Source organism: Vanacampus margaritifer, chromosome 4 (genome assembly GCF_051991255.1).
Source record: "Vanacampus margaritifer isolate UIUO_Vmar chromosome 4, RoL_Vmar_1.0, whole genome shotgun sequence".
NCBI classification, from domain to species: Eukaryota; Metazoa; Chordata; class Actinopteri; order Syngnathiformes; family Syngnathidae; genus Vanacampus; species Vanacampus margaritifer.
The window spans coordinates 2,225,693-2,239,198 of NC_135435.1; the positions used below are offsets into that span (position 1 = coordinate 2,225,693).

General features: G+C 39.4%; 1 protein-coding gene across 5 annotated transcripts in view; it reads right to left on the reverse strand.

Moving 5' to 3' along the window:
• Positions 1-13,506, reverse strand: part of cemip (cell migration inducing hyaluronidase 1) — a 203,186-nt gene that overhangs the window by 19,327 nt on the left and 170,353 nt on the right. For 4 of the 5 annotated variants that reach the window (XM_077563841.1, XM_077563838.1, XM_077563840.1 and 1 more), the window contains one exon: positions 5,109-5,294. The exons of the other annotated variant lie outside the window; for it this stretch is intronic. In XM_077563841.1, coding sequence (XP_077419967.1) covers positions 5,109-5,294 — 186 coding nt within the window. The remainder of the gene's footprint in view (positions 1-5,108; positions 5,295-13,506) is intronic. 5 annotated transcript variants of the gene reach the window in all.

The following is a 13,506-nucleotide window of genomic DNA, read 5'->3' on the forward strand; positions in this document are numbered from 1 at the left end:
TTCTGGTTATTCTGTTGTTCCTATGTGTCCTTTAAGCTGTTTAATAACACCCCAGTTGGAATTAACTGTATATGTAAATACAAAACATGCTTCGTTTTTAAAACAACGCTTGCCTAGCGCTAATGCTAAAATGAAGGGAGGATCCCATTCAACTGCTAACAGAAAGTTAGCATCGACTGAGGGGTGTTTTTCCTTTAAATATAGAATATTCACACACAAATGCTGTGGTAACACAAACCCACAGGTAAGATAACACTACGCATAAGGAAAAATTATTCTCAATGTGCGAAAAATTTGTTATTTTGATAGATTTCTATCGCAACTTTATTCTGTACTTAAGTGTGTACACTATGGATGCACGGCACCACATTGCCCCCAAGAGGACAAAATGCACAGTTTTTTCAGTTGCTATTATTTTACTTTATTCTATTCTTATTTTTTTTGTCTTATTGTTTTATTTTTGTCGTTGTCCTTTCAAGTTATATTTAAGTTGACATTTCAAGGATTCAAAGAATTTCTTTTCTCAAAATTCAAGGATGCAAACATCCATGGAATTCTTTTTTTGGGGGGTGTTAACACACATTTCCACATGACATGGCACGAAATAGAATCCCCGAGGTCCCAGGTTAGCCCAGTAAATCCCAAGACTTGTGAAAATAACACAAGATAAAAAAATATTAAAAGAAAAGGTTAAAGCTTTACAGCAGTTGTACTCAAGTAAGAATGGTTTTATTATTAACTCATAAATCTATACAATAACCTTGTATACTTCATGAAATTGTTGATAAGTTCATACTCTGGACTTGTCATTCAAAGAAGAGAATCTTAATAGCAAAAGTTTGTGCATAAGTGACACCCACTAAAAAGTAATTGGGTGGGGTGGATAATTTTATGTATTATATCTATGTTTTTAATTTATAATAATCGGCAGATTTATTGGTAATCAGTATTTTTTTGTCCTGCCAAAAATCTGTATCAGCCTAAAAAGACGCAACGGGTCAGTTGTGAAAAAGGTAAGCAGGGCTGCACTAGAACTAGGGGAGTTTAGAAGACCATATCAGTGTATAATTTTTTTTTTTAAAAAATTATGCTTTATAAGAAATAGAGTGACAACTTCTCTCGTAAAATGCGCAACAGTAGGCCTATACAACTTTTATGGAGTTAAATAAATGGAAACTGTGAACATCTTTGCAACCTTCAGTGTTGGGAAGTTCATTTTCAACGCAAACTATTTCAAAGTTCAGCCCACAAATTTGAAAATTAACTACAGTAGTTCATAGTGCATAATTTCAAATTTTCAAATAAAGTTCATTGTTCCAAAATGAACTAGTATACAACTAGGCGTGTATTCAGGGCCTTCTCTGCTGGCCCAAAAAGATTAGCATGAACATTTTCAACATACAACTTGAGGCTGTTGTGCTGTTGTTACTTCCAGCAATAGACCTCCATCTAGCAGGTAGGCTCGCCATCAGGCGCGTCACATTTCTGTGTTTAAGTTTGAATTAGCTCCGCTCTGCCGTTCGTCAGCAATGAATGTCCTTGCGTAAACGGAGCCCTTGAACTACGGCGCCCGTGCCTCGTCTGTAGCACCTTCTTTTTCGTAAATTTCCCACAGTAATCACGCCATTTTAAAGTTATTTAAAATTGTATTGTTACCTCCAGCAACGGACGTACAACAGCAGGTCGGCTCACGATCAGGCGTGTCACATTTCCGTATTTAAGTTTGAAACACGAAATATTGGTTCCGGCTCTTCCCGGTCACGCAAATGTTTTTTTATTTTTTTTTATTACTGTACAAAGTATTTTGATGTAAATATTGACTTCAACAGGGAAATCCGACTTAAGTCGAAATTTGGGTTACATTGCCAGCATAGGAATGGAACTCCACCGTAACTTGAGGACTCCCTGTACTACATTATATTTGTATTGTGGCTTTTTCGTTTCCCTTTGGGTTTTATGTATACTAATTCCTGCTTATTGTTTCCTTCTGTTTCAGTCCACACACACACACGCACGCACGCACGCACGCACGCACGCACGCACGCACGCACGCACGCACGCACACACACACACACACACACACACACACACACACACACACACACAATAACATGTGATTCCACCTGCTGCCATTAAAAGCATTCAAGACAATCCAGACTCCTTATTCTCTGACCGGAATCAACACTACAGAAACACAAATTTTATGTACTACTATATAGCTAACCAGCTACAATATATCGTTCTATGGGCACAACCCAACAGAGACACTAACTGTTGGCTGGAACTAGAACAGAAGGATTGTAATAACCTCAGACTTCGAGATTTACTCTTTATTAGAACATCGATTAATCGACATAATTGTTTTAAAAACCCAATGATTTCCGCCACCGTGACTGCCTGGTGGAAGGCACTAGAATTGACAAAAGCCCAAGTGGAGCCCTGTGGGCTTTCTCCCCTATGGCATAACTCCGACTTTCAACTTAACAACCAACCGTTTTATTTAGGTGTGTGAGAGCAGAAAGGAATTACACATCTCCACCATCTCTTCTCAGATAATATGTTTATATCATATACATCCTTGCTCCAAAAATACAATATAAAAAACGGAAACATTTTACATGATCTACAAGTTAAAAATATGATAAAGAAAAAAATTCCAACACTTCGGGGTACACTCCAACCGCCTGTTTTAGCTAAAGATATTAACAAGCTTTCTCCGACAACAACAAAAAAACTTTCAAAAAATATATAAGCTACTTTCATATACGGATAAAATGTCTTTACCCATCTCGAAATGGGAGACAGAGTTGTCTATAGCACCGGAATCTGACTTTTGGATTCAAGTTTGTGAAAACGCATTTAAAATGACAAAACACACAAATTTACAACTTATCCAATATAAAATTATTCACAGAACATACATTACTCAATATATGATGAAGAAAATGGGACTCAGACTCCGACATTTGTCTCCAATGTTTACAAAACACTACAGACACTTATGTTCATGCTTTATGGTTATGTACTCCGGTTATGTATTTCCGGACTAAAGTCTTAGAAAAACTTTCCGCTATTTTGGACTGTAGGATACCTTTATCTCCAAACTTGTGTTTGCTAGGTGACCTAACAACAACTGACTTACCACATAAACAATTTCAATCTACACTTGTAGTCCTTACTATCGCTAAAAAACAATTCTTGTTAACTGGAAAAATAAACAAACTCTGAATATCGACCAATGGTCCAACCTCCTCATAAATCACATTTTAAAGGAAAAAATATCTGCCTCAAATAAAAACCAAATATCAAAATTTATAGAAACATGGTCTACGTATATAGAATTTTTTAACCTAATTCTGGTTACTTAATTCTGTCTGTTACCGAGAGCCACTACATCGTGATAACTTACATTGATGTTTCTGCATTTGGCAATTTGTTATTATATTATATTATTAGTATGTGATTTTTTTTTAATGGGCTTTAGGTGAACTGATGAATACACACACGCTCGCACGCACGCACGCACACACACACGCACATACAAAAAAAAGTGTGTATATGTATATATATATATATATATATATATATATATATATATATATGTGTGTGTGTATATGTATGTGTATGTATATATATTTAAAAAAAAAAGAAAGGAAAATGAGAAGAAACATTATTATTTTTTTTTTTAAAAAAGGAGGGCAATGATGATGTCAAATCGAATGAACAATACTGAGCGCTCCTTAGAAAAAAAAATAAAATAAAAAACAGTACAGAAACTAAAGGCTGAAATGGTTATTTTGCATTTATTGACCGCCACAGAGAGCACATAATGCTGCATTCGAGGATGGTCGGAAGTGAATGAAGAACTCTATCTAGTTTTATACTCCAGTAAATTATGTTGTAACATTCATGGTCTATGTTCCCAAAGGTGTCGCCATTGTAGAGTGACGTCACATTGTAGTCCATCGGTGAAGTCAGAGTACTTTTCCCCCCCTGACTTTGCAATAGGGTACCACAAGATATGTCATCACTCTTTTTTTTTTTTTCTGGAGAGCTCAGTATTGTTCATTCGGTAATTTTACAGATTTGACATGTCATCATCATTGCTCTCCTTTTTTTTATATACTGTATATATTTTTTATTTTTTTATTTTTTTGTATGTGGGCGAATATGTGTATGTGCGTGCGTGCGTGCGTGCGTGCGTGCGAGTGTGTGTGTATTCATTAGTTCACCTAAAACCTATTAAAAAAAATCCCATACTGTTCCCCTAAACCGAACACTTCCAGCCAGAGTCGTGAGACCGTCAGGGAACCCGAGGAAGGACCAAAGAAAAGAAAGGAAAGTGAAATCCAGCACCGACCAGACACCACCCACCAGGCCACCAACCAGAGTCCTTCACCAACCCCAGAGACATCTAAATTTCAACAAATCAGGGAGACCTCAAGAGACCAAAGGAGAGACTGAGGAAAGGAAGGAAGGACAGACGAAGCAGAGTGAGATCCACAGACACCAGCCTCCACCGATTCAATGACCTGAGGAAGATTGTGTCTGAGTTTCGATAGATGCTGGTGTAGTGGATCTGGCATGCATGAAAATCTCCACCAAAGAGGGGAGCCGTCGACCCCCGCCAGGACAGAGCAAGCGCAACATCTCAGGGCCCCCCAGGCTGCGGCAGCACCAAAGGACGACCCCCGGTCCCCGCAGGGGCCACCTGCCGGAGAGCAAACCCAGGAGCAGGAGCGCCCCCCACCTAAACGCGGCCCGCGCCCCCAACCCAACGCAGCAGGACGGGGCACTGCAGGCCCGCCAGGAACCCCACCGGTCCACAGCCCCCGCTCCCCCCATCCACCCCAGCCCAGCCCCAGCCGCCCCCAGGCCCCCAAATCCCCAGACACCCTCCCAGCCACCACCACCCCCCCAACCAAGCCGCCCCTCCCCCCGACCCCACCCCCACCAACCAGCAGCCCCCCAGCGTTCTTAGTGAGAGTTAACCCTGTTACTGAGTTCGCCAGCTCTGTACAACAGCTGTACAACAATAGCGGAAATGATAGTTTTCGAAATACTCTGTGTTTGTTTTTGTTACAGTTGTGTGTGTCTGTCTGTCTGACCCTGTGTCTTCCTCCCAGTAGTAATAGCTTCTGGTCAGGTGTGAGTGGTTGATCTTCTCCCTCTGCATGGTTCTCATGAAGACTCCTGTCTTGCGGGTCTGTTTGGTCAGGCGATTGTGAATGTCTGAGATGACAACAAAGGTGGTGCTCTGTGGGTAACACACACCCACATTGATCCAGTCCATTCTGTAATAAAAGATGATTCAGAAATCCAAAAGCTTAGTGTTCTGCGATTACTTAAAAAAATAACGTACACAAATACTCTAAATTATTCTGACTGGTCACAAACACTTACTTTTTACATTACAAATGTCTCTCAAAATTGAGGATGAAATATGCAAAGTTTGATTTTTATCATCTAGCTATTTAAAAGGTACTTTGTTGAGTTAGTCACCGTTTTACTCACGACTAATACCTCTGGCGTAAAGTGTAACTGAGGCCTCTTGTCAAGTTAATGTACGCGTGTGAGTACGTGCACTCAAATAAACTATTATATTACTAAAATATTTTTCAGTTTTCTTGGCATCTGTGATCGCCCTGAACATTCCACACTGACGGGAAGATACAAGCTGATAGGTGCAGTCGCAGTTAAAAAGTCCTGGCTTTTATTTGTACCTGTGATTGTTCTAAAACTGCAACGGAAGCTCATCTTCCTCTAAATGTCCCTCCCCCTTAAAAAAGAAATTGAGGAAATATGCACTACTGTGTGTACAATTTATGCACTCTAATACCTTCATCTTATGTTCAGAATCAGCTACTTATCACAAATAACTGACACAACTACCTTCTAATTCATCCCTGCAGTTCCACTGCACTTTTATTTAATTATTTACACAGTCGGGCGTTGCTTTGTAGAGTGGGTTGTTCCACTGCGCAAAATTGGACGATCAGTGGATAAATGCTGGGCTTGTTCCTGGCCCTCAGCGTGTCTGGGGGCTTATGGAACAGTGGGCCCAGACATTCGGCTACTGCGTGATGACTGACTGATCTGTTTGAGGCATTAAAAAAAAATAGCTTCCCCTCATTTGAATGATCAGCAGCCTCCACTGCTTTGTACCCATCTGGTATGTACAGTATACATATGTCACGGGTTCATTTCAGAAATGGGGACAAATGATGGTGCAGTTGAAGAACTTCAGTGAGGTGTTTTTATTTAAAACAACACAGCATAAAAATTTTGAAAAATATTTACAGTACAAGTCCAGTGCAAAAACAGTAACAACAATATTTACAGGTTCCATTGGTCTTTTCAGCAACTTACTGTGGTAGCCAGTCACTCACCATCCCACTTATTTTACCCTTCGCGCCCTCCCTTTGGAAACTTTATTTGGATGTATGTGGCCATTGTTATTTATGTCGCAACGCATTCAGTGCGTAGTGACGTAGAATGGCGGCTGGCTCTCTGCCAAGCAATGTGAAACGGCTATCACGAAAGCAAGTTAAGTCTCCGTAGCGTTCCTAAAAGGATGAACAAAACTCTTGAATGCATCTGCTGAATGGTGAGAGCACAGGGGCGGGAGGGGGGTCTTGGGGTGACTCTCCCGATAGCATGTTGTTTCTTTAGGAACGCTACGAGTACCTTGCTTTTTTTAAATAGGCGTTTCACATTGCTCGGCAGAGAGCCAGCCGCCATTCGACGTCACTACACACTGAATGCGTTGTGACGTAAATAACAATGGAGGCGCAACGTCCAAATAAAGTTTATAAAAAAATTATTAAACTAAAAATGATTTTTGAAAAATGAATCTCATAGTTATGTTAGTAACAACTTAAATAATATAGAGCAAACTTGTCATTACAGTCGGGGTTTCTTTAAGATGGTTAACTATGGGTGTATTTTCCTGCTTAACTCATATTTCACAAACGGATTATTAATCACAATACTGTTTAGAATAGTTGCCGCACACAGAAAATATTATTGCAAAGAAAATGTTTGGGTTGACTTGACTTCCCCTTTAACTCTTTGACTGCCAAAAACGTTACATAACGTTTAATAAAATCCTACGGAGGAGCGCCATAGATGTTAAAAGACGTTCATCAATTTTTTTTTTTTTTTTTGGGAAACGGGTGGAGGAACGCCTTGGCCAGCTGTGCTGAAAGTATCAAGCAGATCTAGTTAGTATAATGCCTATTTTTGGCCCCTAAATGGCAGCGATGACTCTCTTTGGACAAGATTGGGTAGGCGTCAGTAGAAGACGTGAGGCGGAGCTAGAGTGTTGAGGGCACCGCCTGTTTTAGCTAAATATATTAACAACCTTTCTCCGACAACAAAAAAACTTTCAAAAATATATAAGTTACTTTCATATACTGATAAAATGTCTTTACCCATCTCGAAATGGGAGACAGACTTGTCTATAGAACCGTAATCTGACTTTTGGATTCAAGTTTGTGAAAACGCATTTAAAATGACAAAACACACAAATTTACAACTTATCCAATATAAAATTATTCATAGAACATACATTACTCAATATATGATGAAGAAAATGGGACTCTCAGACTCCGACATTTGTCTCCAATGTTTACAAAACACTACAGACACTTATGTTCATGCTTTATGGTTATGTACTCCGGTTATGTATTTCTGGACTAAAGTCTTAGAAAAACTTTCCGCTATTTTGGACTGTAGGATACCTTTATCTCCAAACTTGTGTTTGCTAGGTGACCTAACAACAACTGACTTACCACATAAACAATTTCAATCTACACTTGTAGCCCTTACTATCGCTAAAAAAACAATTCTTGTTAAATGGAAAAATAAACAAACTCTGAATATCGACCAATGGTCTAACCTCCTCATAAATCACATTTTAATGGAAAAAATATCTGCCTCAAATAAAAACCAAATATCAAAATTTATAGAAACATGGTCTACGTATATAGAATTTTTTAACCTAATTCTGGTTACTTAATTCTGTCTGTTAGCGAGAGCCACTACATCGTGATAACTTACATTGATGTTTCTGCATTTGGCAATTTATTATTATATTATATTATTAGTATGGGATTTTTTTTAATGGGCTTTAGGTGAACTGATGAATACACACGCTCGCACGCACGCACGCACACACACACGCACATACACATACTCACCCACATACAATATATATATATATATATATATATATATATATATATATGTGTGTGTATATATATATATATATATGTATATATATTTTAAAAAATTAAAAAAATAATCTAAAAAAAAAGAGAAATTTTTATTTTATTTTATTTTTTTAAAAAGGAGAGCAATGATGATGTCAAATCGAATGAACAATACTGAGCTCTCCTTAAAAAGAAAAAAAAAGAGTGTTGAGGGGACAATGGCTGAGAAAGCCATAATGGCGACCGGTTGCAAGCACCTCACGCTTGAGCATTTTTTTCAAAGACGAAAAGCATCGACCAATGCCAAAGAGCACATTGATGACGACGATGATGATGATGATGGTGACTCCGAGGTTGACGCCGAAGTTGGAAGCGTTGACGCGGCGTTTATGATCACGTCATAAAGCCTCACCGGCTAGCGATGCTAACGCCGGAAAACGCGGCGCACAACCGAGCACTTCTGCTCAGGCGAATGTTCAATCGGACGACGAGTCCAATGCATATTCATCGGAGGAGTGGGTACAGTCTGATCACGGAGAAGACACTGGTTATGGACTACGATGCCACCATGAATGGAGCGGATAAGATGGATCAGAACATCTCTTACCACCCGGTATAGGAACTGAAGGACATGAGGAAGCCAGACGTAACACCACCGTAACGTCATCGTATCATGATCCTGAGAGTAGACTTGATGGCAACATGGCCAAACACACTGCAGTATATACTTGCTATTCCCCGGGAAAAAAAGCCAGCAAAAAAGTGTAGCGTCTGCAATCGCAGTGAAACTAATCTGTTGTGCAAATCCTGCTGCGTCCCGTTGCACGCAGGGGAGTGTTACAAAAAGAAAAACTGTATTTGAAACATCCACACAATCGTAAATAGTACCACGGTTGCACGCATTTGTAAATAGTTTGCCAAATTGTTTTGTCAAATTGTTACACTGTTGAATGGAAATAAACGTATTTTGCAACCAAAAAACACTTTTTCATTGTTGGTGGTAGTGTTTTACAGATGTAAAGCACTGTTTAGGTGTTTGTGGCATCATAGATGGAAAAAAAAGGTGTCAAATTCACTAGAGTGCATGAAATAATATCGTTTCACAAAAAGCTTGATTTCTCCGTATATTGTTTCAAAACAGAGCATTTGGGTGAAACTAACCATTTTCTATTGTTGATTACTGAAAAATGGAAGATACTTTTTTTCTGATGAAAGATGAGAGTACAATCTTTCATTTGGTAGTATGTGTGTTCCAATAGTCCAAACACAACATTTTCTGTGGACCTTGAAAGATCAGTCAAAATGCTTAAATCGGCTGGCACCCACGGCATCCCTTTTCTGAAAACGTCTGTCAGTCAAAGAGTTAAAACAATTTTAACGTTATGCCAAATTGCCAATAATGTCGTAAATGTGACATGTATTGCTTTATTTTTTTCTGGGAGAATATAATGAAAATGCATTGTTTATTATATACTTTGTTTGTAGTAAATCATGAGGTGGATGTAAAAGTTTACCTTATCTTTAAAGGGATACTTGACTCAGTGAGCCATTTTTGGCAGCGAAAAGTTAATATTTTGTCCAGAATTAATTTGATAACATCATTTTGGACCAAACCCAGGAAACATTTGAGCCATGATTAGTCGTTACCTACTTCCTCAGCACAGGTGATGTCAACTTCAGTCGATAGCAAGTGGAAAAAATAGTTTTTAAAGGTATTATTTGTACATGAAAAATATTGATATCATATTAATTATACTAAAATATTAACTTCTTACTGCTGAAAATGGTTCAATGAGTCAAGTATCCCTATATCCCTATAAGTAGAAATAAAATGCAGGAAGTTTATGCATGCTTTTGGAATTTTTATTTTTGTGTGTGTTTGAGTACTTCAAGAGCCTTGATTCAAGTTATCGTTTTTACTGTACTTTTTTTTAACAAAAGTCTTATTCTAAGGTGTTTTTGCTTAAATATTTTACAGTTAAGGTAGTACTATTTCTTTTAACCAGCTGAAACTAGAAACCAAATGTTCTGTTTCAAGAAAATATGTCCTATTGAGAAAATAAACATATTTTAATAATGCTGAAATTGTTGTGGAGTCTTTTTATTTTATTTGTTATTATTATTTAAATGTGATATCAGAAACCAGCTGTCTGGCCCATTGTAGGTAGGGCCACAGTAGGGCCAGCTATGGTTATAGAAAGGCCCACATTTGGGATGCCGGATGTGGCCCAACATAGGGCCAGCTATGGTTTTACGATTTGGCAGGTGGATGCCAGATGTGGCCCACTAGAGGACCATAATTCATTGAGGTATGTGGGCCAAGTGCAAGTGAGTTGTATTTGTGTGGGCTGTGTGGAAAAAAAAAACAGTTCGGGTGGAGCTCGTCTCAGCGGAAACGAAGAGCAAGCAGCGTGCACTCACGTGGGCTGCTCCTCTAAACCAGACTGCAGCGTGCCCCAGTCGGGGAGTGGCGAACAGTCACAGGCACTCCGTCATATATATATATATATATATATATATATATATATATATATATATATATATATATATATATATATATATATATATATATATATATATACCATTCATACAACAGACAAAGTCATGGTTACTTGTAAATATATCAGCTTTGTGTTCAACTATACAAGCCCTGATTTCACACCAGGTATATTTATAACGAAACAGAGTTGAGATAATTGAGTATGCAAACCTTTTAGTTTTGTTTGCTGGCTTACCGTGATGTTTTTCTTCACTTATAAGTGCCTTAGCTCCACAGGTTTAAAAAAGCTTTTCCTGGTTGATTTTTACTTTCATTCTTGAGGTTTTTTTTACTCTTGATTTTTAATTGATCGTTTTATTTACTGTGTGCTGCCATTGCTTGATTGATTGTCGGCTAGATTTGTGCTATGCTAACATCGAATATCCTTGGATTAAACTAAGATCCCGTTTGAAACAAAACTCAGTCATGACCATAGCGATTTCCAGCCAGTTGTAATTCCGACGTTCATTTTATGTACCAGAAATCTTGCCTTGGATTAAAAGACGCAATAGCGATGGTTTAGGACACTAAAGATAGTAGCGAACTTGAGAACAACACTACGAGGTTGTACCCGCCTCGCTGCAATATGATTGGCTGCAGCGTCGCTGGAAGGATATGACGCATTGCCATGATGCGCTCCGTAACAGTAGCAGCCACCTTTCATCTTGAGGACTGTCATGTTGTTGCTTTTAATTTTTTGAGTAAAGTTCTACCAGGCACAGCCCTTTTTTCTTCCCCTTTTCTTCTTTTTGTTTCTTTTCTTTTACTTTCACCGTCATCACCTCCTTCCTGAAGTTCTCAACACGTGTCCACTGGGTGACCAGTTTGACGTTGGGGACTCAGCGGAATTACTGGATGTGACAATTAAGTCTATTACAGAACTCAATGAAAAGGTTGAGAGGCACACGCAATGCTAGGAACATGCGAATCTGTGATCTCATTTTAAAATTTCTCTTTAAATTGCCAGGCAAATTGAATGCTGCAGAAAAGTGAGACCATGGACAGAAAAAAAAACAGGAACAGATCTCGAAGTATGTCTCCCTAAATTTACATTGTATATGTTATGTTTCGGTTCTGTGGGGTTGTTTTTTTTTGGGGGGGGGGGTGTTCTTGTCTTTTTTCTGTGTGATCAGTGTTTTCAATTCAATTCAATATTTATTTGTCATTGCAAATTACATGGTTATAAACAACGAGAAAATGTTATGAGCCCCAAATACTGGCATAGTGTGTCTGTAAAGTGCAGAAGTGCATATGGAATGTCTAGAAAACCCAGCAGAAGTAAAATGCATTAATCATACTTGTACAAGAAAAATAGAGTGCTAAAGGCCAGTCCGTGGAATGCGGGATAGGGAAATAAACAACAGAATGGATAGTTGTGTTGGAGCTGCAACAATGCAAGACCTAAACCATAGTTATTGCAGTGGTGGAATATGAAGATGTATAGGTAGCAGAGAGGGAGGGGGTTGTTCATTTAGCAGCCTCACTGCCTGAGGTTAGAGGCTATGGGCCAGTCTGGTGGACCTATATCTCTTCCCAGAGGGTAGCAGACGGAAGAGGTGCAGTTCCTTGTCTCTCCCTTTGCCTTGTCATGTGTAACCACCTCCACCTGTGTGTTTCTTTCCTTCCCCTAGTGGTAAACCAACCAGTGCCCTCACCCACTTGTGTCTCGTCCAGGTATGTCTTGTTGAGTCAATCAGTGTGGGTGTATTTAGGCCCCGTCCACACGAAAGCCAGTTTCAATGTATCCTCACAAGTTTCTTACCGTTTAGGCCGTTCGTCCACACAATGGCGCGGTTTCGGAGATTGATACCGATCACTTTTGAAACCGGGCTCCAGAGTGGAAAGATTTCAAAATGCGCACCGTACACGTCTGTCTGGACCCCATATGCAGGATACTCCTCCATTGATGTCGCAATGGTCGCAGCTCGATGACGACGCATTGTCGCACATTGATGACGTATACGCTAATTCTTGCGTGAGCGTGCGCAAACCGTCAGTCTGTTAACAACAATGGCAGATAGCCGTGTCGTAGTCGTTTTGCGCAGCCTCCTTAACTTGCTTATGCTTTGGGGGGCGTTCCAAGATGGCCGAGTAAATAGACACTTACTACCGAGCAGAGCAAGTTTATGTTAGATAAACGGTAAAAACATTGTATCAACTCAGACTTTTCAAAGTTTTTTTCAGTTCTTAAGTTGAAGAAGAGCTGACTTTGGTAGGTCATGTAGCAAAATGTCGAACGGCGACGGCAAAAGATCGAGCTCCTCTAGAACGAAGCTACAGCTAGCGGCTAATGCTAACAATGCGAGCGCAAGGGTGAACCTGCTGATTGAGAACTGCCATGATTATACGACTGTTACGCTCGCCCTCCCGAGGACGGAGGAATTGGCGGACGAGTTTTCATCTCTACCTGTCTCACCCAGTCTATCTCCGGCGCCCAAGAAAGCGATGCATACCAAGGCAGAAAACGTGGATGTGGTTGAAGCACTATCAAATCTAAAAATGGATGACCTTACGCTACAAATTGCAGGTATCAGAAAAACTGTGGACTTTGTATGCGAAGAGGTCAAAGAGGTGAAAAGCAAAGTTGTCTCTCTGTAGCAGAAAGTATCCAAACAGGAGGAAAGCGTGGATATGAACCAGCAACGAATCACAGACCTTGAACGATACTCCAGATGATGGAATCTCAGGCTCTTTGGAGTTAAAGAAGAGGAAAAGGAGAATGTAAGGAAGATCACTGTTGAGATCTGCCAAGCT